Raw genomic sequence first — 27,741 nt, 5'->3', positions numbered from 1 at the left:
ACGCCATTAATTAATTAAAACATTTCCGAACGAATATCGATACTTAAAACCGCATCCAATATGTTATCACTTTCATGAAATCGCCAATAAAATTAACATTTTTGTTCGAAGCTCGCGCCAAGCCTGAGCTTGCAGTTTTTGTTTATTTGATAGCGATACATCGGCATCGCTAGCTTTTCACTGCACACGCATGATCGTTGCAGTCGCCTTGCAGCGCGTACGACATGAGCACCGAAAGCTCACTAGATACCAATCGGTATTGGTATCGATTTAACTAACAACGGAACAACCAAAAATTAAATCGATTTTTTTTTCGTAATCGATAAACAATCGAGTGTTGTGTTTTTTGATTGAGTGTTTAAACAAAAGATTTTCGTACTAGAATAATTTGGCATTTTTTGTCGAAGTTATGATACGTTCAATAAAATAACAGTTCCTTTTTTCACAATAAAAATGCAGCCTTCCACTTGCCGGGAGTGCATAATTTATTATTATACGTGTTTTTGATTTCGATTTTATATTCAATCCTATTTTTCACGATCGCATTGAATTTCAAATATGTCTTTATAAACGGCGAATGCTTTTATTTTTGTGGACTATTTCCCGTTGAGTGTCGTGGGATGGAGTTGTGTTAGAATAGCCTTGTATTATTTTAACTGCATTTTACAATTACGACATGGGGTAAGTCAGCTTTTTAAACAATTTTCTTCATTTTTTTTTACGATCTTGGATTTGACATTTCTTTGTGAACAATGATAAAACAATAAAATAGAAAACTTATTGCTATTAATTCAAACAACAACGACTAAACGTAACGTTTTTTACAACGACTAAAATAATAAGACTGGCCGCCAAGAACTTATGGCTCCATATTTAAATTTATAGCGAAAATAAGAAATACTAATACTATGAACTTCGTTGAAGTTATTATCGAAATCAAAAGAAACTTTTTAATCTAGAAAAGATTAAAAAAGTTTAGTAAGGTCACCAAATATGATGTTCGTTTTTGTTTGAACTTGTTGTTCATGATTTTATTGAGTAATTATTACTTGAAGAAAAATCCTTTTTTTTGTATAATATTGTCTTCTTGTGTTGCAATACAATTGAGAAAATTATGAAATATACAAGGTATCTTGCGCTTAAAAAAATAGTTTATATATAACGTGTGACTTTTTAAAATAACCAAACTATTCAACCTATGTACATCAAAATAAAATAAACTCAAGACTCAGGACTGAAACTGTACAAATACAAGAAACACAGTGTACATACACACAAACAATTTTTCTGGGTTTTGGATTTTTCCAAGCTGTTTTATCGAAACAATACTTCTTGCCAAACAGGACTCTAGGTCAACGGGAAGTCAGAACATAAAGTAGGTTTTGTTTCACTTTGCAACTATATAACTAATAACAATGGGATAAATTTTGAATGCGGGTATTTTTGCTCGATTCCAGGAGGTCGTAGTGACTGTGGTCTTCACTTACTGTCAGAAAATAGGGTATTGACAGACAGAGAGTCCTAAAAGCGTGCCTTTTCCTTTTATCTGTATCTACACACAACAGTATTTCTACTTAGAAATCATTGAAACATCCAGCCCGTACAATAAACTCAAGATATAAAATCAAAAGGCATTATTTATAGCAATTTATAAATATTTAACATTCAATTACATGTGTATGAATAAATTTTATGAAGCTACATAAGAATAAAGATGTGCATCACTATGGAGCTGAAGGCATCATATCCCACTAATATTATAAACACGAATGTTTGTATGAATGGATGTTTGTTCCTCTTTCACGCAAAAACCACTGAACGGATTTAGACGAAATTCGGTACACAGATAGTTTATAATCAGGATTTACATCTAACAATCGCGTAAACCTAAGAAACCACTAGGATTTACATTTATACATAGTTTAGTTTTTAACCCGATTTTATGTTCATTTTCGTTTTGTAGCGGGCGGTACCGCGGGTAACAGTTAGTATCATTATATCGATCGTTAAATTCCGTGATAATTATTCAATACTTCATTTAACGATCATATCGGGAACCTAATAACACGATGTTTATTACCGCGTATCGTTACCCAAAGACGTTATTTTATTGCTTGGTATGGATTACATATTTAATAAATTTATTCTTTTTATTTTGTTGTCCTAGACATGTTTTACTATTCTTGTTTATAGGGTTGTTTCGTTATTATAGCGAGTGGCGCTAACTATTTTAACTAAGTCATAAAAATTACATATGTATTTGCAAGAAAACGCACCTTCTGTTGACTTGATGGACTGTTGATTGTGATAACTAAAACCCAATTTCATGGCAAAATTGTGTTATAAAAGTATTATTTAAGACTTTGGTAAGAGTATATCCTACCTTGGCAAATAATATATTCCACTAGCTGTTGCCCGCGACTTCGTCTCCGTGGGTAGAAGATATAAGTTATGATTTATACCTGCCCTGTTTTTTTTCACATTTTCCATTGTATCTTCGCTCGCATTAGTCGCAGCGTGATGGTTTATAGCCTAAAGCCTTCCTCGATGAATGGTCTATTCAACACTAAAAGATTTTTTCAATTTGGACCAAGTAGTTCCTGAGATTAGCGCGTTCAAACAAACAAAGAAACAAACTCTTCAGCTTTATATATTAGTAAGTATAGAGTATAGATGGGTATGGTAATTTTTGGGTCACAAACATGAAAAACAGAGACTGACTTTCAGATGAACATCCTTCTTTTATTTTAAGACAATTGTAATCATAAACTTCTCGCTACATACCCTTAATATATTCTCATAAACGAATAAATGGCTTCAAGTTAACCAATCAACTTAAGCTAAAAAGAATTGCTTAAACCTCAAGAGCAAAGAAATAATCCAAGCTTTTCCAAGGTGTAAAATTAACCCTATAAGTACCTTGTAACTGGTATTACTATCGCCTAATCACCCCTTGTAATGTAACCCTGACAGATACACGGTGTAAATATGACAAGACAAATTTGTAATGACTAGGGTTTCCCCTTATCAAATTACGAAGGGTCAGGAAGAGGGGGCCATTTACCAACACTTAAAGAAAGTCGTACTTGCGTGGAAGCGAGAGGCTGCTCTATGCCGTGTATTTCGCTGTCTCTTTTCCACAAGTGATTCTTTTAAGTTTTGGTAATGGGCCCCTGTTTATTGATTGATTACGTCACTTATTTTTATAAGGGGTGCTTATTTGTGACTTGGGGAAAGTACTTTTGATTTGATTTGGATGATTCCAGAGAAATTATGTCGTGAAGATTTCTAGATTTATGTACACGTACAAAGTGTATTTTCAAAGTTATATGTTATTGCTAGTAATTAAAAAATAGGATCTCTCCTTGTGTCGCGGGAACAGTGAAAGAATGTTACTTTTTCCAAAGTTGTCCATTGTTTCTTTATTTTTCTAAGACACCACTGCCAAACGGTGTTGGAAAACCTCTTGAGGATACCTGGATCCCAAATTATGGGATCTGAAATCGCCAACGTGCAGTGTGCTAGGTGATCAAATCTGAAGTATTCCCTATTCGGGAAGGTGCCTATGTCCAGCTGTTGGATGTGTATAGACTGTTGTTATATTTTGATAACTTCATTTCTAAACCGCATGTTAGTACGAGTGAAAAAAACAAAGAATGAAAAAAAAGCTTAATTGTTACTGTCAAAATATAACAAATATTATTATAACTTCAATAACTTTGACCAATAATACAAAAAAAAAGATTCAATTGAGTAACATTCATTTCAAAAGTCTTGATTGCTCTTATCAGAACCATTAAAAACAAAACGGGAAAAGCACAATATTCATACAATACAGCAATGAATTTGCTTCAAAACAAATAAATCGAACAAAATATCAACACTTGGAAATTACAATGCCAACATTATTGTGAGCCGAGTGAAACAATATTTAATGTTATTTATTTGCTGAGTATTCCAACTTGTAGCACGTTCGAGACCCGTTTAGCTCAAATAACATGAGAATGAACTCAAAACAATAGCCATTATATTTGTAAGGCATTCCGACTTTAATCTATGTTATATTTTCAATTTCGTATGTCAACTTCGTGAAGACTTACTTCATCCAGTTTACTTGAACAATCTACTACTTCTACATACTACTAGTCACCACACTGTCAAATCTATATCTATACTAATATATAAGGATGAAGAGTTTCATAGAGTGTTTGAACGCACTAATCTCAGGAACTACAGGTTCAAATTGAAAAATTCTTTTTGTGTTGAATAGACCATTCATCGAGGAAGGTTTTAGGCATCATACTATCACGCTGCGACTAATAGGATGCGAATAAGATGCAATGGAAAATGTGGAAAAAAACAGAACATTTATTTATTCGAGGGCTTATATTCAAAAAATCCTAACTTATATCTTTTAACCACGCGAACGAAGCGTGCAACAGCTAGTTTGATATAAAACAAACCCAGTTGTTATCTATAAATTTGACATGATCACCCTCTCACAAACTGGGGATTAGGATCAAGAGTTTTGAAATTAGGTTAATTTTATTTACGAGTTTCGAATCCACATTTAGTTCAGTTCGCATTGCTGAAATACACTCAATATTTTATTACACTCATATTTATTGTCTATCATAAAATATTTTGATAAACAAAAAAAGAGTGAAGAAGTTATTCTTGATTTTAAAAGTAAATAAGTAATTGAACACTGCGAGTTGATCTATGAAGTAAAATAAGACGCGAAATTCGAGATTTGAGGGCCTACTATCGAGTCCAAAAGTAATATAATTGTGGTGCGGAAGGGATGTCGCTCTATGCCCCGTATAGCTCTGTCCTGCTTTCGCAAGCATAATGATATTGCTTCAAGAGGTGTTGGTAGATGCTCAGATTAACTTTAATATCATCACCATCAAACTTAAGCGGTGGGTACTTGCAATCATAGTCATCTTTTCGGTCCTACACCAATTTTTTCACCATCTTTTACTTCCCTTCTTTAACTTTCTTTTTCTTTCTTTTCCTTCATTTGATCTTCGTTCTTCTTTTCAGGTATTCCTAGCCGCTAATTAATATCTGTCACATTGTTACATATTAATGGTGACGCATGAGGCTAGCCTTTATCTCCTTTATGCCTATTGATATATCTGAGAACCAGAAGTATTTTTTTATATCATTCAAAAGAATAATTATTGGAATTTCTTGTCAGCTCTTCTCTACAGAAATGACATTTTGGATCTACGCACTTAAGAGTCACTAGTTTTGTAATCTAACGTTTTTTAAGCGCCTGTTTTAGGCCTAGTAGAAATAAAAACCTTTTGATTATTATATTTTCTCGTTATGACTTTTTAAGTGATAATCACCTTGAAGGATCCCCAAAATATTATCAGTTGTTAATACTCTGGATATATCACCAGAAATCATAAAAATATGTTACTGATTGAACTATCACATATTTCCATATTCTGATGACATTTATTATCTCCATAAATAATGTCTATTAAAATAAACACCATTTCCTGTTTTGTCTCCTGTTTAATTCCCTGGGGTAACGATAGACGTTGAGACACGTTTGTATGACAAGTTAACACCAACAGAGCACTGTTTTCTAAACGACGGTATGTTCCAAGTATTGAGTTAATACTGACATATGATTAAAGGATTTCTTGACATCCTGTATATGTGTAATTATAAATGATGTAGCTATATCTGTTGTTACACATCAGACTTATTGATGCAATAACAATAGACAGGTACTTACTAACATTATAAACGTTTGTATTTTGTACGATGTTAGTTCCTGTTTCACGCGAAAACCACTGAACGGATTTAGACGAATAAATTGGTGCACACATAGTTTATAACCGGACTAACACATAGGATTTTTATAAGGATTTTATGTTCTCCGCGGGATCATTTTCTTTTTGTGGCGTTCCCATGGTATACATATAATTTGTTCTTATATAATTGACACCAAAACGCACTGAAATTGCACGGATCACCACGCAAATCCACGGGGCACGACGGCGACGTGTTGCGGGTTTGATCCCCGCTCAAAACAAGCCTTGTGTGATATACGACTGCTTGTTCTAAGTCTGGGAGGCATGTGACTTGACTGTTTGTGAAACCTCGCGATATAGGGATTAAATTCCTTTCTGCGGAAGACAATTTAGAAAATAACGTATAAAAATTGTTCAAAAGTATCTCCAAAAATACTGCCCAAAGTCACTGTTAACGTGAATCAATTTGCTAGTATTTAATTTCAAATAATTTAACGTGGGCAAATAGGCCCATTGGTCGTGGGCCTCTTTAACCAAACTATTAAACTGATATCATACGAGGGCTTTACTCTTCCCATCCGGACGGAACAAAACTTAAACCCCAAATGTCGTAAATAATATTTGTCTCATAAATTTCAGAGTTACTAACTGACGTATTATTCCCTTGAACCCACTAGGAAAATGTATATTTAGCTTAGGCAGAGCATTTAACAGACACACGAGTAGGTAAGGTGCAATTAACATCAATAATAATCTTTATTTAAAGCCAATTTATTTCAGGATATCGATATCCCTAAGCTGTTTATATGCTAACCTTATATGACGTAAACAACCGTCAGCAAATATAAATGTTTAGAAAAGTATTTTTTTAACACCTAGATGTATGAAAGGACTAAACAGCGTATATACTACTAGCTGATCCGATATTATTGGTACCAACTAAAGTCGAGACTGTAAACTAATAACAAATAATTTGATGTACGGGCTATGAATCATGTTATGAGATGGATAAAACTGCACAGGTTGTACAAATTTGATTAAAATCGATTTAGCAGTTTTGGTGTCCATTGCGGACAAACAACGTTAAGGTGTGATAGGCTTTTGACAGGCCGCATAACGGAAGAGAGACGAGTGCTAAACTCCGCGTGTCTTACGCTCGCTCCAACATCATAAATAAAGGCTAATAGGAACTTCTTGTTAGACTTCTTATAACTACGTTGTACCATTATGTCTCTATAGTTGTTCAGTGCAAACAAATATTTTTTCGTATAACACTTCTATGCACACTTGTAGTCTACACAAAACTATTTTAATTGAACCTATTTCCATCTTCGTCGCGTCATATTCAAGTCTTGCACTTAACGCCATTTATTTTGAACGCAAAGAGAACAAAAAGCTCTGGAGATCATAAATCACCAACCGATCACGGACGACAATCCCAAATGTAATCTGTATAATTCAATCGTGTCGTGAAACAAACTGACAGGTATTTACAAAAAATGTTTACGACAACTGTACGTCTGTGCATTGTGACAGAAACGTAAAATATGTTCAAAGCATCTAAGCTGAAATGCATTTTGTGTCATTACTATAAATATTTAGGAAAAAAATGTTTAGAGCAACTGATTCACTGCTAAGTTAATCTTTGTTTGTGTATGACTGATATTTTTCGATATTAAATTGTGATTTACAAGTCTATTCGCGTATAGTAGTAACTAAAATACAGTAAATGAAAAATGGTTGAATTAGTTTATTACCTAAATCAGTCATCATCACATAGGCGCTCAAAATATAATGTGAATATTTACGCATTTTTATCTTTTATCAGAATTATAATCTTTGAAACAAACTCAAATTAAACAATGAATAGGACAAAGATTGGAATCATTAAAAAATATTTGCTCAAAATCTAGGTTTTTTTGTTTGCATATTATCAAAATAGACAAACAAATTAATAAGCCTGCTCTCCTTTAACCTAACTATCCTGATTCACTTCTGTCACAGATCACACAACAGTCTGAAAAGCCGAAACGAAGGCGCCATAGTACCGTCACATTTTTATCCAACGAATCATCAAGCTGAACTTAATTGCTTCCTCGTTCCGATGCCTACAAGTCTTTGACTCGACCTAGCCTTTAAATCTGTCATCACTTTACAACCCTGCCAAGTCTTCTAATTATTTCGACTCTCCATTTTTTGAAACTCCTATTTTGCTATCCTCCATCGTTTTCAATATGGGTATTTCTTCTTAGTGATCAAATGACAAGAAATTTTTAGGAAATTTTATATCTGTTTTGCTCAGGGATGCAAAGAATCTTCTATGGTCAATCGTTTTGGCTATTATGTATATGATAACCTGTGCTGGGCATAGGCCTCTTCCCGTGTAGGGAAGGTTTTGAGCATTGATAACCATGCTTAGCTCACTATAGGTTGGCGATTTCAGGTTTGGGATCCCGGTTTCTTCGGGCTTTTTTCCTTCACTTTTTGTCAGTGGTGTCTTAGAATAACAAAAAAAAGTACATACAACATTTTAAAAGTTATATTCGTACTTTACCTACATTGAGCTCGAAGCTGCACCGGGCGCACACAAATCCATGCATAGAACCGCAATTCGCAACAAAATATAATATAACTATATTATAATAATTAGTCGATACAACCACCAATCTTTCAAAATCACCTGTAACATTTTTTTAATGAACGTCTTTGCCAGATCAACAGACTAAATGTTTACAAGCAAAATCACGAAGCAGTGACTCAGAAAAAAAGTTGTTAGCGAGCAAACCCAAACGCAAAGATATCACATCTATAAATACAAGCAGTCTGCCCGTCCGTCTGTCTACCACTTTTGTATTTCTGTCTGTCTGTGTTTTGATGAATTTTACTTTATGCCGGCAAATTCAGAAACGTCTCCGGCGTATTAATAGCTACAAGGTTTGTAACTAACTTCGAGTTATGTGAAGCGAATTCTCTCTTTGTATTTGGATAATTTTTGTATCAGAATCTTGTATCAACGTTGTCTGTATTTTGGTCTTAATTAGACTATTTTTGGTGTCGCTTTGTCTCTTGGTGTTACTTTCTTTTGTTCATTCATAAAGTGTGTCGTTTTCTTTAAGTGGTATTTCGTTTTCGTCACTTACATATCAGAAGGATTGGAATGTGAAGAAAAATAAAGCATACCTACCTGTCATTTGCTGTTTTTTCAATGAATTTTCTGAATATGAAAGATTTACTAATAACGACTTATTAGTCACTCGATAGTTCTGAAGAAAGCGAAAACGCACAAAATTTATTTTAAGCGGTTGTCTAATTCATAAAAAAAAATAATGCAGGTATGTCACTATCTTTTTTTCTTGTCTATTAAAAAATGTTAGCAACGATCATTAAATTAACTCTATAACTCAGACTCCGTTGTCCGCCCGTCTGTCGGTCTGTCCATTTCTCACCAAGCTATATGTCAGAAAACCGTGTTATCTAGACGGTTGATCACAATAATAATATTATAAATAAAGGTCGCATTCAAGCAACGATTGTTTAGATAAATAGTTTTAGCACACAAATTTATTTGTCACTCAACTGATTTTTTTTTCTTTTAGCTTTGTATTCCTTGTCCGACTTGCACTTGACCGGTGCTTTTCAATTTGATTATTGTATTTCATAAATTAATAGTTAAGTTCGTCCAGCTGCGTAATTAATTTTGGAACGGTGTGCCTCGAAGTACGTCACTTTAGTACTCACGTGAACCTCAGTGTTGGCCGTTAAAAATAAATATTATTGGCTATATTTCCTTCAGAACAAAAACCTTTCAGTGTGCATGTGACAGGTTCATTTATGTTTGCCATTATTGAAAATTATTTTTTTTACGACCCCACGATTTATGTGTACATTTACAGAAGTATTTTGATTGTAATTCCAAGAGTTTAACTTGTGTCAGTATTACTATGGATGGCCAATATTTTTAACAACAAAGACCTTTTGGAAACTAACGTTGGGGTCTGTTAATTCATTAGCTGTGACCCGAAACGTTGCGTTTTATTTCAAGTTAAAGTATTGGCCAATAATTTATGTATAATTAACGCAGAAGAAGGTTGCTGGGCAAGAAATAAAAATACTAAGGAATAAATGTATAGACAGAAAAATCATAGATGGCGCTGCTGAGTATATTTTGTAAAAACAACTTTACGATAACCCCCGTTATTTGCTGGTGAAAGATCCATTCTTCACTTTCTGTAAATGATGAAAAAAATTTGATTGGCCAAAAATTTGGAACAAACCCCAAATCGTTCATAGGGTTAAAGTCACAAGTGATATGAAAGTAAGTGTGCCATCATTTGTAGGACGATGCCATCTCCGGACTTCATATCGGAATCATTTATAGATCACCACCTAAAGGCAAACCACAACATTTTTTCATTTTCATTCTAGAACAATGCTGCAAATGTTCAAAGAGAAGTTGCCTCCAGGAAATTAAAGAATAGAGAGGAAAATACAATAACTGTACACGCTAATTTCCTTCGTTGCCATGATTTAGTACCTAGGTACCGTTTTAATTACGTAATTGAAATAGTGGAAATGTGACAGCGCATTACACGGCATAGCTATCTCTGTCATGTTCACGAACTTTCGTAGCTGACTGTACAAACACGGCTATAACAACGCAAAAACCACTCCGGTGGTCAATTTTTATCGTTATTTTATAGTTCTCATATATTTTCCCTTTTGCGGATAATTGCTAAAGAAGAACAATTAAATAATTAGCTTTACAATTAAAATGGCTGAGTGTTGATGTCGAACGGTTGTTATCTTAATTACAAATACTTATCATTAAAATTTACTTGAACTGAATATTAAATAAGATTCTATAAGGTACGTTCCTGAGGTAACATATTTATATCTGCGAAACACAGTCCTTGGAAAACCCTGGAATGTATGAAGATGACGGAACGTAGCCGAAAAGAAATGTAATTTCCATATATTTCAACATTTTTAATTGACGTTAACAATTGAAGAAATAATACTAGGGGGTTTGAAATGACAAATGAAAGGCTTGACAAAATGGAATGTCATGCCATCATGATCGTATTCTAAGTTTTATATGCGTTTAATCGAATGTGGTGTATCTTTGTCCATGCTCCAGAATTAAACCTTAAGGGATTTCCGCAAAAAGACGTTTTTAAATAGGTACTCATCATTGGAGACTGAAATTATTGACGCTCTTATTTTCATGGGGCAACCGAACGGTTGATTTAAAGTTAAATCGCAAGGTTCATGTTTCCGTTCCATGTCATAGATTTGCATTTGTTTTTGATCAATATATTACAGGGCCAGGAGTAAAAATATGTTATTAAAGCCATTCAAGTTCATTATTAATGACCACTAAATTACACAGAATATTTTTTGTGCACAAAAATCGCGTTTATCACGAAGCCTTAAGGCTCTTTTTCGTAATAACTACTTTACATCCGGGGTTGACGTATCTTAGGACCAAACCGCTTCACGGAAGTGTCATTTGGTCCTTCGGGTAACGTGACCCCGCGGACAACTGACCCTGCGCGTACCGCAAAATCAAAGTAGGAACCGATAAATCATTAAAAACAATACAAGAACTATGTAAAGATTTATGAGACCTGGCCATATACTCGCTTAACAAAGACCCTTTATAGTTACAATCGTTCCTACTCGGGCCTAGGGACCGGTGAACTTTTGACTAAATGTTATGTAAAAGTTCCTGTAAATATGTTCCTGTGACGCTTTTTAATAAAATTATTCCTAATCTTTTGAATAGGATTTCCGAATGACTATATTTATAATAATTTACTTTCATGCTGGTCTAAATATTTCTTCCATTGTTTAGTGACCTATAAAACAACTTCATATATGTTCAAAGTAACAATACCTTCAAAATGTTTGTAACACTAACATAAATTATTTGTAACAAATAATAAAACAGACTTAAAAAAACAACTCTTAAAGCGGAAACAAATTGAATTACTATTTTATTAGCAAATTGGCTAGGTACTGATTGAAGTCGGCGCCAAGCCTAATTTTCCTGGTATATTATTCACCAAGTATGTCTTTTAGGACTAGCCAAATAGAAATCTCAAAGTAATCGGTGAATATACATAAAAAATATTAGCCTTACAAACCTCCTCCATATTGAAGTCGTTTAAAAAGTAAACGTTGATGTTATTCCTAGGAAAGCATTCAAGAAATATCTTTATTATTAGACTTCACATTTACAGACAAATTAATTGCTCATCAAAACATACCAGTGTTTACAGTGGAATAAATTAACAGAGTCATCTCTTAATCAGTAGTTGCGAGTTAATTATTAGAAAATTCTCGACAGACCATAAAAAAACGAGTGTCGGAAATTTCAAAAGGACCATTCCTTGTACCAAGCAACAAAAATAGAACTGCTGGGATTGTGAAGGGGGAAAGCGCAATACAATGCTCATATAGGCGTCTCTCTTTCACAACCACAACCCTGCTTTGAGAGCTCGTAGTAAAAGCTATAAAGAAGTTATAGAAAGGGATTCCTTGGGAATAATAGCATAATCAGGATTGTAAATATGGTGAACAGACCCTCGAACCAGTCAGCTTTTTATGAGAACCGATATGGGTATACGACTTGTTGTATTGTATGTTATAATCTGGTGAAGTTTAACAACCTCTTACACTAATACATTAGACATATTCTCCGACTGACGTATACAATTATACAATGTAAGAAAAAAAAATTAAAGTCAGGGCAATTAGTCAAGATTAGGCGAGGCTCAATAAAAGTTTTCATCACATTAGCTTGTTAAAATGCTGACTTTTTTTATGGACCCACATCAGGAAAAAGGCCTCCTTCCTTTTCAAAACTTAACTTACTACATAATATGTTTTTTGCTCTAATTGCATCCACCCTTGTTAATATTTTTTTTCGTAATAATTTGTTTATTAAATAACGGTTTATCTTAAGCGTATGTCTTGGGATAGCCCGAATAGTTTCGCACCTAACCGGGGTCCTTAATCGATGAGCTCATGCGGCGGGATTGGCACCACGAAGTTTTTATAATAACATTTTTTTATTTTTGTCCAATATTTAGACGAACTTGTTTCCCATTCGAATTTGAATCCATTGTCAATTTTTATACCTAGAGCTAGACATTACAAGAAGATTTTCATGAATAACTTAAATTTTGAACCTGAATCTAAAACAATACATATCGCAGATGTAAACATACTCTACAAAAAAGTACTTACGACTATCAACCGTAACACAAGGTATTAAGGTTGTATATTCCAAATAGTCACGTATTACATGCACCCGACCGTACACAGAAACGTTTTTAATACACGTGTCAAAAATAATTGCCAAGAACACTGACCCCGTTGCAAGCAACCAAACCGATTCGATACCGATTTAAATCGATCCCTGTTGTATAATCGAGTCATTGAATAACCAACTCATTGAATAAATAACAACATTTATAACAAGTGACATCCAGATCTATAAAGTCTCTTATTCTTTGTTCGATGATTTTTGGAATAATCTGTAATACAGGTATGCAATTTTTTGATATCGACTTTTTGGTATCCATGAACGTTGTACATCGATAGTCTTTTCGCAGCCTGGGTTAAAGGTCTAAGGATAAGGTAATGTTCTCTCAGAAAGGTATACGCAAATTAACATAAATATGTCACATCGGGATGACCAACAACGATTTCCTCCTCATTTATAAGAACAACAGTTACGTGATTCCAAAGGCTTCCATAACGAGATCAAATTTCCATTGTTCCAGAAAACTAAGTATATTCACAATGCGGCTGGCAAGTCTGCTGGTTCTTCACGCCGCGGGCGCTGGTCTAGCATTCCCAACGGTCCTGGTCACCCGGCCAGTCTCCAAGGTCTCAGTGGAGTGGCTACCGATCGACAACCAGACGGTGTACAGACTGGCTGAAGGTGAAAGCAGAAGGTAAGAGGATTGAAGGACGAGGGGCCTAACACTAAACTCCTGAAGAATTATTTTTTTTGGAAGTGTGACTGTGCATCATAAAGCGTCCTGCATGGTTTCTATCTCATATACCATAACTGCGATAATATTACTTTCTGAGGTCTTGGACGCACCTATATTTTTTGGATGAAGAGTTCCATGCCTTCGTATAAAATAATTGTTTTGGTACAATTCAATCTCCGCATAGTACAAGTGTTTGTCTAACGCTTATTTCGATCACAATAATCAAATTTCCCAGGGTTTGGATGTGCACGATGGATAAAAAAGTATTCTCAATTTATGATTTATCACTCTATTTGTCGCCATTAAATTTACAATACTAGTAAAACAACATGTTATATATATAACACAAGAAAAAAAAAAGGAAATTAAAAGGGAGCTTTCGTAATAGAATCCTGTTTGCATTCCTCAATTCCAAAAAACAAAAAAGGAATGGATTTAAATATTTCTGCAATTAAAAAATACTAAAACATTCCTGATACCTGTTTTAATTTTACAAAACACATAGTAAGTAGTCTTTATCACACTTTAAGTGATATCTACGTAGTATTCTAAAAAAGGCTATCTTAAAAACCATGAATTACCAACGCATCGATGTATTTTTTAGCCATTTGCATCCATTTTTATAAGACAACTTGGTCACAATTAGCACCTACTTGTAATTAAGATAGAACGTCGTTACCGTATAAGGATCAAGTCTTATTAGCATATACCTGTATATTAACATATTCTTTTTTAATTACATTATAATTAGACAAATTGATCGAGTGAATTGCCTCTGTATTTGGGATGACGTTTCAAATGGGTATCGTCACTGCTTCTTCAGAAAAAGAACCTGTAGTTCCAAATCTTGTTTACTGTTATTTGAAACTGATGGATAATTCTTCATCGCCTATATTATACTACCAACCTCAATCAATGTCCTCCTTCTGTAGGGCGTAGGCTTTTCCCACATGGGGAAAGTTTGAGCATTGGTCTCAATTGGTCTCAAACCTCCTTCACCTTTTTTGTAAGTGGTGCCTTAGATTAATTAGAAAAGAACATGAAACATTTAGAGACAAAACATTTATCAGAAAAATACATCCTATTTAATTTTAAATACCCATGAAAACGATTCAGTAATTCAACAATAAAAAAATGATTAATTAAAATACACTCTTCTACACTATGGCATAGTTATTGACATAAAGGAAACATAAACGACATCTATTAAAATCCAATACACTTATTTGTATTGTCAATCAAAATCAATTTAATTAATTAGCTAATCACCACGCAACAATGCAACAGCATACAAACAATAATAGAACCGGACTGACCGAATGACTATTTTGACATGACCAATGATATAAATAAAATAAACTGTCCCAAATCACCACGACACCTTTACGAACTTTTAAATGCAGTTAATGATGTCGCCACTGCAGCTGCGACGAGTAAAACACTATCAATGAAATATTCAAAATGTACTGCTAGACTTTAGTTCGGATTTTCGACACCCGCAAAAATAAGTTTGTAATACTGAAGTCACCGGTACCTATGAGTCACGTTTTTAATTGAGCGATCAATCAACTCATCGTTTGTTTACTAAACTGGACACTGATTCTGGCATCGAATCATTGATACACGAGTCAGTTTATGAAAACATTCTGAAACAGAAACATTAGTTGGACCTATATGATATACATTAAGTACTGGCCTTTTTTAATTACAGGACAAATATTTTTGTTAGGTATAGAAGCAAAACCTGTTGGTACTAAAATCTAGATTTGTCACTAAACACTAAAATGATTTTGGACAGTTCGTACCCAAAGGTTAAAAACGAAACTCTGCTAATGTCTGTTGTCTTCACTTTGCCTCTGCATCCGTCTGTCTCAAAGCATCTTATGAACCGTGATAGACAGACAGTATTTCTGGAAAACTCAAAATCGAAGAAAGGGGTTGACTTAACAGTTCTTACGGTAAAAAAGAATGATGGGGGACCAAATTTTTATTTCTAATTTGATTTTTTTTCCTTATATGTAGATATTCATTCCTCAGTATTGCGAGACCTACACCTTTGGACATCTTGGAATCAAATATCATTTTATTGCAATATGATCACATGATAATAAAAATATACATTTGTTACAGTTTGGAACTGAACACCACGACGATGTCTCAGACAGTGGTCTTCATTACCATCAGTCCTTGTTCGAGGGACATCCACTGGGCCCTGTATTATGGAAAAACTGGGAGTAATAATGGTAACTGAACAATTACTCAAATATTCTTTACTTTGGCATAGCCTCTCTACTTTCTACAATTGAAATTCGAGAAAGCTCTCAAATGTTAGGTCAAAATCATTTATCATACCTGACTTGTCACAACAAAATGTCATTTTTGTCGTTAACGATTGTAAAATATCACCTAGAGTCATCTTCACCACGTCTTAAAGTTGTGTTATGATGGGTGCTGAAACGTGACAGCGCACTACGCGGCGTAAAGCTACATCTATTTTCTACACCCACAATCATATTACTTTACAAGATGATGGTGCCCCTGGTATAGGTAAGGTACGCAAAGAAAGTTAAGGAGAAATTCAGAAAAGCCATAAGCTGTTTAAACATATTTTAGAGCATTTCGTATTCTAGTATCAATACCAAGGTATCGTAATTGATTGATTCAAGATTTGTAAATCGATAGTATTCCTAGACTTTTGATAATGGCTGTACGTTTGAGATTTACGGCATTAAGTGTAAAAATAAAAATGAATATAGTAGAGGTGTTTTTTTCAGGGCAATTAAGCCTGCAGAAAGAAAATGGTAGTGGAGAAATTAGTACATTCTCACTAAATATATCTCAACATGAAAAATATATTATTGTGGTAAGTATTATTATATTACACACTAATTAAATGAATTAGAAAAATCTGCAGCTAATAGTGAAAATTTTAGAAAGATAATTATAATCAACCCATATGAGGAATACAAGAACTCATATAAATAATACACAAAGTAGTTTGCATTATTTATGAAATTACTGTGGATTCGTGTTTTTTCTCCGTTAGACGGGGGTTAACCATTCCTGGGCGATGCATCCCCACCCCACCCCAGGACATTTTGCAGTTACTGCGTGTTGCTTCTCTGTCCGTATTAAAAAAGAGGTGAAGGCTGTATCCCAAGAAGTTCTCATAAGAATTTGTTTATTTCCTGCGTCCACTTTCTTATTAATCTATGTTCTTATCTCACACTCTTATCGGGCGTACTGCCTATTTAAGTTATAGAACGGTGACATCGCTTTACCGTCGTAGATGTACAGCGGTATCTCCCACAACTTTTACTCAAAGACCCTCACCTACCTTTAAGACATGCTACTAAGGTGTTTAATCAAATTTTTACCTTAGCTGTCATCAACCAGAGGTGGCGCAGCCATGGTCAGCGTCCGCGGCGAAGCGACCAGGCAAGTCCGAATGCGACTACGAGTCAGGTCACGAAGAAGGTTAGCAGCTAACTGGGAACCCAGGTGAGGTGACATCCTATGTACCATAAGTGTATAATTGCAGATAGATGAATAATCTTTATTGCACACCACATAAGTACAGGATTGGATACAAATAATTGTAGTTGGAATATTGGTCTAGTGGTTAGTGACAGTGACTGCTATACCGAAGGTCGTGGGTTCGATTCCCACCCAGGACAAATGTTTATGCGACGAGCACGATCATTTGTTCTGTGTGCGTGTAATTTTATCTATGTTCTGTTTGCATTTAGAAACAAGTATGTTTATCAGTTGTCTAGTACTCATAAACCAAGCTTGAGACTAGATGGCGTTGTGTGAAAGTTGTGCAATATTATTATAATAAGTGGATTTGATGCTACGAAAGAAAACGAAGAATAACGACTGCTACGTAGCATTTTCTTGGTACCGGTATACTCACGCGTACTTAAAAAGTTTTAAGGAAAATCCCACGTACCTTTCGTTACCTTCTCATGTACTCTCTTCTGAACATATTTTTCAAAGAATTAAGGACATTAGACATGGTTAATTGAAATGAAACTAAAGTATTTACACAAAAGTAATGAGTTTGGCAAAAGTTTTTCTGGATCTTATTCCTGATACGAGAGAGGTTCATACTTGACAAAAGTGTTTTGACAATCAAAAGGAAACCCGGTTACCATGGCAACGCTTTATAAACACCAACTAAATTACGTAGCCTACAAATACCTTGTTACACAAGTCATATGTTATCTACTCTCCTATCTGTAACTTGTAATAAAGTAACTATGTGGCCGTTAAGTGAATTAAATGTTGGTAAATCTTGCACTATGTCATTTCAAACAGGTTGAAGTTTGACATTAGCAAGAGGTTACATTGCAGCATTGGTGTAACTATGGGCTGGAAAATAATAATTATATTATTGTGCATAATATATTATGTACATTTATTAGGGTGAATTAGATTTTCATTTTTTTTTATTGTTATTTCTTTAAAGGGTACTTAAAAAAAAGCATTTTGCTACAAATTACCTACGTAAAAAATACTACCTAAACTATACTGTAAGTTCAGCATCGTGTATTCAAAAAATTACATTTTTAACTTCATAAGGCGTTTGTGCCTTCCTCATATAAATAAAAATGGTCGAATAAATCAAATATTCAACATTGATTGTATATCTAACATCAGTTACTTCGATAAAAAGTACACGCGTACGTCAAATAAGCAATGAAGAGTCTTAAACAACAAATCGCAATATTTCTAAACCGTGTCACTTCTTATTCGCGTCCAACTCGTCGATCGCACATACCTTGGAATCAATTGAACAAGCTCTTAAATCACTACGTCAGTTGACACTTAGAAATATCTCAATAAAAACTCGTAGACACCGTTAGGAATAAATATATAGCATACTTATAAATTACGAGAACAGCATTCAAACATAATATATATTGAAACTTGACGTACAAAAGTGTTGTGTTATCTTTTGTTTAATTTTATGCGAACTAGCTGTTGCCCGCGACTTCGTCCCCGTGGGTAGAAGATATAAGTTATGATTTATATCTGTCCTGTTTTTTTTTCACATTTTCCATTGTATCTTCGCTCCTATTAGTCGCAGCGTGATGGTTTATAGCCTAAAGCCTTCCTCGATGAAAGGTCTATTCAACACAAAAAGATTTTTTTAATTTGGACCAGTAGTTCCTGAAATTAGCGCGTTCAAAGAAACAAACAAACAAACTCTTCAGCTTTATATATTAGTATAGATGGAAAGTTTCTGCTGTCTAGAAATTGTATGTTTTGATGAGATAACTTATTGATTACACGTTGGTGGAGAAAATATCTGACAATTGGTGAAATTTGGTTATTCTAATAATAAAAGTTTGACTTGGTTTATCTGTAGCTTGGTAGCTCTCGAAAGGATTGAGAATTTTCAATTAATTTGGTTTCATATGATTATGAGATTGGGATGGTGATTGGAGAGGTTTCATAAGATTATGTACGCGTGTTCTTAGATATATTTAATTAAAATCGGTTGAGCCGATAAAGAAATGTGTGGCGTGAAAGGGGGAAAAATAATCGAATGTCTGAAAATATACTTGAAAACTCAAATGAAAGCCCATTGAAAGAAATATACTATCGATGACTTAGTCAAGAAAAAATTGGTGGTAGGAAAATGGTATTTAGACATCCAAGTCAATGGAGAATTTTTACATCTCATTTACTACATCTCAGTCATCTCACTTATAATCCCAAGTAAAAATTTTGTTGTAAAACAGGGACAAAGCAATAGTATGAGATGATAGCAAGAACCAAGGTACAGGGTTGCAAATTCAATTAAACATATTAACGGTACTTTCTAGAAAAACTCGAAGATAAACCAGCTGTCATAGCTTGTCAATTACGACAAAAACCATAAAAGGAATATTTCTAAGTTATCTGGACACAGTTAGAAACTTCCTGATGCGTATTTTTATGGTTGGCTTTTTCTTTTACGTGTCACGTATACAACAAATCATCGGAGCCGCTAAACAACATTGTATATTGGAATTCCATTGGTTTTAATTCTGTATCTGTGGACGAATGTACTACGAGTCGACTATTTCTTAAAGACTATTGAATGTGTGCGAGTAGGACAACGTGATTGACGGCGTATAGCGGCATCCCTCTTCTACTACAGCTACAATTCTATAGGAGTGGGGAACCCCTGTTCCAAGATTCCAATGTATTCCGTTAGTACTGTTTGTTGACTGTGATGTTAGGGCTGTCAAGTGTCAATAAACTGAATCTTGTTTGAAACTTTTTTTTTCGCATCGTTATCTTAGAGTGCTTAACAAATATCCTAGTTACAGTATCAAATCTTCTAAAATTGTAGGATATGCGTAGAAAATTAAATAAAGACATATTTTCTAGTTTATTTATCTTACAATATCCGACATTCAAGCAGTGAGAGCTGCTAGGGTAAGCTAGGAGTTTTTATTGCATATAATATGCAAGCGGTGAAAATATCAGACAGATTTAAAAATTAAAAGTCATAAAAGTGAAAAAGTCTTAATTCCACATTTTGCGTTTAAAATTTATTCCACAACAGTTATAAAAAGTTCTAAATATAACGCCAAGGTGTTATTTTCTTTTACAATACAGGTTAAAATTACTATTCGCTGTAATAAATCCATGTGTATGAGAAGCAAATTTCGGCATCCGGTAGTAAACTCATGAAATTCATTGATCGAAGTAAGAATAGAATGATTATGTAATTATTACCAATATATAAATAATAATGAAAATACATACATTACCTTGAATGCGAATGTATAATTTGATTAAATATTTTAAATTAAAATTAAATATTTTTTTCAAACAATATTAGTTGTTATTTTTTTAGGACGAAACTTCAGATATACTTTTATCTTCCAAACGTAGCTTTCTTTAGCTCAACTAATTTTAGTTTGACAAACTGGACAAAATGGATAAAAAGAAGACCAAGACTCAATAACCTCAGTAGAATAGTAAATTATGGGATTATTAGCGACTTCCGAAAAATACAAGGATTGAATTCTTTAAGAATGATAAAAAAAAATACAAAGATTGAATTCTTAAAGAATTCAATCCTTGTATTTTTTTTTATCATTTTGTTATGAGTATTGATTGCAAATTATATTTGGAGTAAGATTGACTCTAGAAAAAGTTGCTTATCGGCCGTGAGTTGAGCAACTCCCAAAATAAAGTGTTAATACTCGCGCGATGTATCTAACTCGATTAAACCTTACCTTAAGTCTTAAACTCGGGGAACATACCTTAGTTTTTTACTGATTATCTTTTAATTATGGATGCCACCGTGGTACACAACTAAGTGATAACTTTACTATTTATTTCACGATATTAGTCGTAGTATTTCAATACTTACTTCAAGTTTCGTTCCAATCATAGATTTTTGATTTTGTTAAAATGATCTTTAAGGGAAATTGCAAAATAGTTCTGAATTATTTTAGTACTTTTGGCAGAACTTCTGTGTAGGCACAATATAGACCAGCATGGTGGCAACTGGCTTTATTAGGCTCTACAAATTTCATGGACCGCTCACGCATTTTCGGGACTATCATCACATTGAATTAATCCCACGAAAGTCTTTACACAAATTGATCAACTTTGAATATAGATTCCAAATTATATCGATCGATTAGAATCATTTGAAGTATCGAGTGTCTTCAGTATAGACCCCGACAAACGGCTTTTTCAACACCAGACACGTATTGGTTCTAGCTCATCCTACCATTAAAGTAATTCAATGGGATTTTTACATTTTTTAATGTAAGTCTTCAATTTAACTTCAATAATTGACTCCTTTTATGGTTCGTTAAGAAAGTTAGATTCCCGGTTTCAAGTTCTCAGCTGATTATAAGTGATAAGATGTCGGATTTTCTTGTTTTTCTTCGAGTTATTTTAATTTTGTCTTGTATGGCACACGGGGTTATTAAGAATGTTGATTGTAGCATTGCAGCTATAAAAAATCATGATGACTTTGTAAGCGCTTAGCGCGGTGAAGGGTTTGCAAAAATGGGTGCTGTCTAATGTATTTTGACCTTCAAAAATGGAATTGAATTTTACCTTGTTTCGACCAGGTTATACCGGCCGTGGTCATGAGTAAACTGAATTGAAATAGTACTCCTTCTTAGTAGTCTGAATAGAATTTGATTTGATTTTCGAAATTTTAGCATTTATCTCGGGTAACTTATGTCGGGTTAAATTTTTGAGTTGCGTTGATGACGAATTTCAAACAATTCTGATACAAATCGTTCTACACAGTACTACTTTGCATGTCTGTTCGATTCGAGTTAAATAAAAAGAAATATACCTTGTATACTGAGTTGACGACACTAAACCCAGTGACTGCGATGTGTGGCGGTTTCTCTCCGATCGTAGGAAAAGTGTTTGTATGATCCACAAATGTTTTTCATAAAACTGGCTGTCTTTGTGCTTGTGACTTGAATGTTTTCGAACACCGCAGAACACAAGGGCTAGATATATTAGTGTTCGAGTCGTTTTCTTCTAAATATTATTTTTCTTTCCAGTCCCATCGACCCTCAAGCAACAACGTATTGTGTGGTGGCATCGCACAGAAAGAACTACACGTCACTCTGCGCTGCACAGCACGACATTAAAACTAGTCGTATGGAGAACAAATCCAACAGACTAAATCATGATGATGGAAAGAAAACTGAAAGACCAGTGAATGGAACTAGATTTAGTATACTGACTGACGTTGATAACAAAATCAATATTGATGCTGACAATTTTAACCTGTATGATGGCAATTTTAATAACGTTTTTCGCCGGAAGAAGTTTGGTGAGCATACGATCATTAGTTTCGAGTCTGAGAATTTTTTTTAATCAGTTGTCAGCTGCTGATTGGACAAGCTTCGCTTAGCTTGTGGATAGATGGCGTTGTGTGAAAGTTATTGAATATTATATTATTTATTTCTCAGGTCGTAGTACCAAAGTGACAGATGAAGACCCAGTTATCGCGTGTGTCGGCGGAAGGACACACCATCTTATTGAAAATTTAGACCCAAGCACGGTAATTGTCGAAAGATTTTTAAACAATATTACTTTAGCAAGTAGTTTTTAAGGTACAAATACAGTAAATTGGGTATAAAAATGTTTGGATAAGTCCTGGAAATATAGTAAAAAATATTTTTTTCACCTCGGTCTTGATGGCGTGCAATAGGTTTGTGTCCAGTAGTGGACGAATATGAGCTGATGATGATGATAAGATTTTTTTTTCAATTTTCAATTTCAATCAACAGAAAGATTTTCATTTGTTTTATTGCAGTTGTTGTAAATTTTGTGAAGTCATTTATTTTTTGTAAACTGTAAAGAATTTCCTTCTCACAGATATTTTTCCATACGCTAAAGTAGTTTTGTATTATTTTTTAACTCTGCAGACGTACTTCGTCAGCGTATTTGGCGTAGCTAAGGATCGCCGTTCTGGGTCATTATTGGCGACCGGCAACGTGCGCCCGCGCACCTCAACAGCTAAGCGGCTGAAGGAAAACATACCGAGTAAGGCTGACATTCGGGGAAGAAACGTCTTTTATTTCAAGGTAACGAAAATCTAATATACAGTTACTTTATATGAATATTGACATTTAAAAATACTTTTTCAGCAACCTCAACAGATTTCTGATGTAGTGTTTGAAACGAGATTGCATTCAATACAATATAGCGATGTAGCCTTTCCCAACTGCGTTTTTTTTTCTTGAAAGATCCGATCAACATCGATTTAGACTCGCAGCGTGGAATTCTTTACAAATAGGCTAAAGATGAAAATGCCATTTCTTTTTATACCGCTTGGCTAAAGACATAAAAATTACATTAATATTGTGACAAACTGGAAATAGAGAACATACTTTGATTTTTATTTCATTGACATTCATTCGTATCCACTCCAGATGTAATCCAATTCATATCACCACATAACTGATGAGTTTTATCTTTACCCGAAAAGTATTTCCTATTGCAGGCAACAGTTGGTACTGGAGGCGGCCTTTGGCTGACGGTAACGACTTGCGGAGGTGCTGTTGATGTTGAAGTTTTAGTGCGAGGAAAGAGGCTTCATTTGGCCAGAAATATTGGTGAGTCTTTTAGCTCTAAATTTGTGCAGCCATGTGATATTTCTGTTATTTATTAGAAAAATGTCGTGGTAGCCTTGCAGTTCTATACATAGATTAGTATGTGCAAGCTGCTGGTTCGATACCAACGCAGGCAAAGTACCAGAAGAAGTAAAAGATCGTGAGGAAATCAAGGATTTTAAATATTAGAATCTGAAATCGCCAACCCGCAATGAGCTAGAGTGGTGATCAATGGTCAAACCTTTTCTATTCAAGAAGAGGCCTGTGCCCATTAGTGGGACGTATAGCTTACTCTTATTAACTGAATAAAATTAATCTAATTGCTCTTATAATAATTAGTGACTGGAACAACAAAACCATGAGTTCCGTTTTAACTGCATAAACACCTTTTTTTTCATTCTCCTTCAGATCCTCACGCGAAATTCTTTGTCCCGGCTCCAATTTCAACTTCTTCGATGCAAGAAACCAGTGACGAAGGATCCATACAGTTCGACTCCAGCTCTGAGGAAGCTCGAATGAGATATGTCGTCAAAGTGGTACCCAGTCGATGGGATAGGGATGGAACTGTCGGTATTGAGGTAAATCCATAAGAATATCTTGTTTCTAGTTAAATATTATCATCGTAGCCTTTTCCCAACTATGTTGGGATCGGCTTCTAGTTTCACCTGAGGCAAAGTAGGTAAGTTTTGCAAAGAGCGACTGCCTATCTGACCTCCTAAACCCATTTACCTGGGCAAGACTATACATATAGGAAGTCTGGTCGTACGGGGGTACAACACACAACCACTTGCCGTGAATAACAGCCCACAATTTTACCTGCCTTCCGAAACAAGGAAGAACTCATTATGACATAAATGACCACTTATCCACGGACCTAGTGTACCAAGCGTAGCAATTGAGATCGTCCTAGTAAAATAACAATACTTTATACCCTGTCCACGCTATGTTGGCATTTTTGACACTTCAAGTATTTTTTACGTTGTATGACATCTGTCAAAAGTCAACATAGTGTGGATAGGACATAAGAGGTGGCTTAAGACTTGCTTGCACATCAACAAGGTTCCAACCTTACGTTCATTTTTTAGTTGGCAGCATCAACAACTCGCTGGGGTGTGAGCACGCCAGAACTAACAGATGGCGCCTCTATAGTCAGAGAACTCCGACCCAAGAGATCTTGTCGATCCGTCGATGTTGCTTTCTTACCCGCCACTCATAATGCTACAGACGTCATCAGGTATTTATTTTTAATTATTATTTATGTCTTTTATATCGGCCTTTACTGGATCGAGACACTGAGCTAAGATCTCGCAAATTTGGGTCATCATATGTACTCAACATTAAATACCAAAATACACAAATAAATACCAAAATAGAAGGTAAAGAATGTGGTTTTATATAGTAGTACTATAACTTTATCTGAAAAAGTTCGTTTTTTTATTCTAAATCTATATTTAATTTGTTTTTCATTTTCAACAGATATTGCATCTTGGCTCGTGAAATAATGCCTGGTGAGGTCTACGTTTGTTGGTCGAATAGAAAATCATCATCGGTGAAAAGCCAGTGTGCTAGCCATGGTCTTAAAACGTAAGTAAAAAATAAAATATAAACTTACCAGTGTTCAAAGCCCTAATTAAAAATTAATTCAATTAGCCATTTTACAAAATAATACATAATTACACGGAACACATGATGAAAATAGTTCCAGTATTGTCTCTGGCCTCAAAATTAAATTCATGATGTTTTTGTCGAAACTAAAAATAAAATATTGTTTTTTTTTCAGGGCCAAAGTTATTAGGCAAAAAATTAATGGATTAAAGGCGGGAAGGAAGTATGCAATTCAAGTCATAGCGTCAAATAAAGGTTATACAATTCCATACAATATATTGTATGTAGATACCAACGTATCGTGTAAAGACGATTAATGTGACGTCACATTTTGTAACGCAAGAAAATTATAAGCAACCAAACACAAGTTCAAAGATCTTAAGAACTTAAATGTCTTAAAACAAGTATCGTCTCATTACAAACATGAACCTTACTGCCTCATAATAAAACCCTTTTTATTTATATCAGTCGAGCTCTTTACAACTGGATTTTATATTTTTCTTGCATAACAAAAAGTACCTTTGGCAACAGTATTAGTAGATTAGCAGAGTATGTGAGTGCATAACGTGTTAAAATTATTTATGTCATAGCGTTTTTCATGTTGCAGTCATCTTGTTGAATTAGCCAACTAATTGGATCTTTAGTCGGGTAATTGAATACCGCTATCCAATTAATCGAATTTCCATCGTTTCCATGTTCAAAATTTAATTATTAGAATCAATCGTCAATAACTTGTCCTATTTCAGTAAACCCTTTAATTACAAAAATAAAAAAAATGATTTTAGTTTATGACTAGCTGCCTTACCTGTCATTCGATATTATGTTAGAATTGGGATTTTACTGATAACTGTACAGTTATTGACAGATTGCATTTGACAATGTTGAACGAGGTACTGCCTGTCATAACACTCGAATGTATGAGTTGACAGTTCAAAGTGACGTGCCTTGTCAAAACAAAATGTAATTTTATGTAATTGTAGAAATGTCAATTGGATTAAAAGGCTATTGGTTAATAATGCTAGACAATAAATTAAACGGCTCTTTAAACTGATTGGTTGCAACATACATTATTAACTCTGTTCTAAGAAATAAATAAGCTTCGAAATAATATAGAATTATGATCTAAGAAAATTTAAAAGATCGATTTAAGAATAATACATACGTCTAAGAATGTAATTTATTTACTTATCGCAGTAAAATTTATGATGTATGATTAATTTTGTACAAAGGAATCGAATCAGGATTTTTTTGTAAAATGACAATAGATACGACTTATCTACTTTTGACGTTTTGAATTGACTAATTTAACAGCATTTATCTTCACTTTGAACTTATGTAAGCTATGATTATAAAATGTAATTACTAAATATAACTAGGCTCTGATAGAGTAGTACGTATTTATGTAAAAATCGTGGTAAACGAAAAATAAGAAAGCCTGTTTTTTGCGTTATTCTGGAAGGGAGACATTTTAATGTGCTAAAGTGTTCGGCTATTATTTCCACTAGAGATATGTGCGAAGGATGTTTTAATGAACCAATAGAATCGTTTTATTCACCTCGCCTCAGCTCAGTTCTAGAGGAGATGGCTCGAAATGCCAATTTTTTCGCATACAAAACAAATGTGGGTGTGCAAGAAATCTGTTATGAAATATGCGATATACTGTAACGGCTTCGCACAGCACATTAATGTGCACTTCCATAGCTCCACTTCACATCCTCGTACAAGTTTTCCTCGCGTATCTGTGGTGAAAACTTCCACCTATTTTCACAGCATAGCTAGATTGCCTAATAGCCTTACGCTACACATTTCCCTCGCACATATCTCTGTGGAAACGCAGCCTTAATTTACGAGATGGTGTAAAGTCAATTTATTTATTCGAGTTAATGATTTGACATTTCAAGTGTTGCATGTCTTTTTTTATTTCGTGTTAGCAATTCACAAGTACTAGCAATCACTTGTCATTAATTGGTTTGGTATTATTATTATTGATGACATAAGCGCTTGTCAAATTAGTGACTCGAATTAAAAAGTAAAGTATACGTTCCGATACAACGAACGCTTCATACGGTGGGAATAGACAAGAAAACTTAAGGACAAGTGACACGCTTGTCTCTGCCCATTTAAAATTTGCACACTAAGTAAAAAATAATTAAGAAATCTGTAAGTTCCTATTATTTGTATGTAAATAGAGTAGATTAAATTATTATTAAATGCATTTTATTTACAACTGTTTATTTTTTTATCTGTGCTCAA

At 34.3% G+C, this 27,741-nt stretch overlaps 1 protein-coding gene across 2 annotated transcripts; it reads left to right on the top strand.

Moving 5' to 3' along the window:
* The first annotated feature begins 350 nt into the window (after nucleotides 1-350).
* LOC113497539 lies at nucleotides 351-27,655 on the top strand. Of its 2 annotated transcripts, XM_026877126.1 has the most exons (13): nucleotides 351-681; nucleotides 13,565-13,738; nucleotides 15,911-16,023; nucleotides 16,555-16,643; nucleotides 17,163-17,281; nucleotides 22,324-22,598; nucleotides 22,738-22,829; nucleotides 23,197-23,355; nucleotides 23,775-23,886; nucleotides 24,292-24,461; nucleotides 24,969-25,117; nucleotides 25,360-25,467; nucleotides 25,664-27,655. In XM_026877126.1, the coding sequence occupies exons 1-13, from the start codon at nucleotides 677-679 to the stop codon at nucleotides 25,803-25,805; spliced, it is 1,707 nt and encodes a 568-aa protein (XP_026732927.1). In that variant the 5' UTR covers nucleotides 351-676; the 3' UTR covers nucleotides 25,806-27,655. The 2 variants fall into 2 exon arrangements, with proteins under 2 accessions (XP_026732927.1, XP_026732926.1); XM_026877125.1 differs by lacking the exon at nucleotides 351-681 and having other exon boundaries at nucleotides 13,333-13,738.
* The last annotated feature ends 86 nt before the right edge of the window (nucleotides 27,656-27,741 follow it).

Source organism: Trichoplusia ni, chromosome 9 (genome assembly GCF_003590095.1).
Source record: "Trichoplusia ni isolate ovarian cell line Hi5 chromosome 9, tn1, whole genome shotgun sequence".
Taxonomy (NCBI): Eukaryota; Metazoa; Arthropoda; class Insecta; order Lepidoptera; family Noctuidae; genus Trichoplusia; species Trichoplusia ni.
The sequence above is the reverse complement of the archived record's forward strand: the minus strand, read 5'-3'. Positions and strand labels throughout refer to the sequence as shown.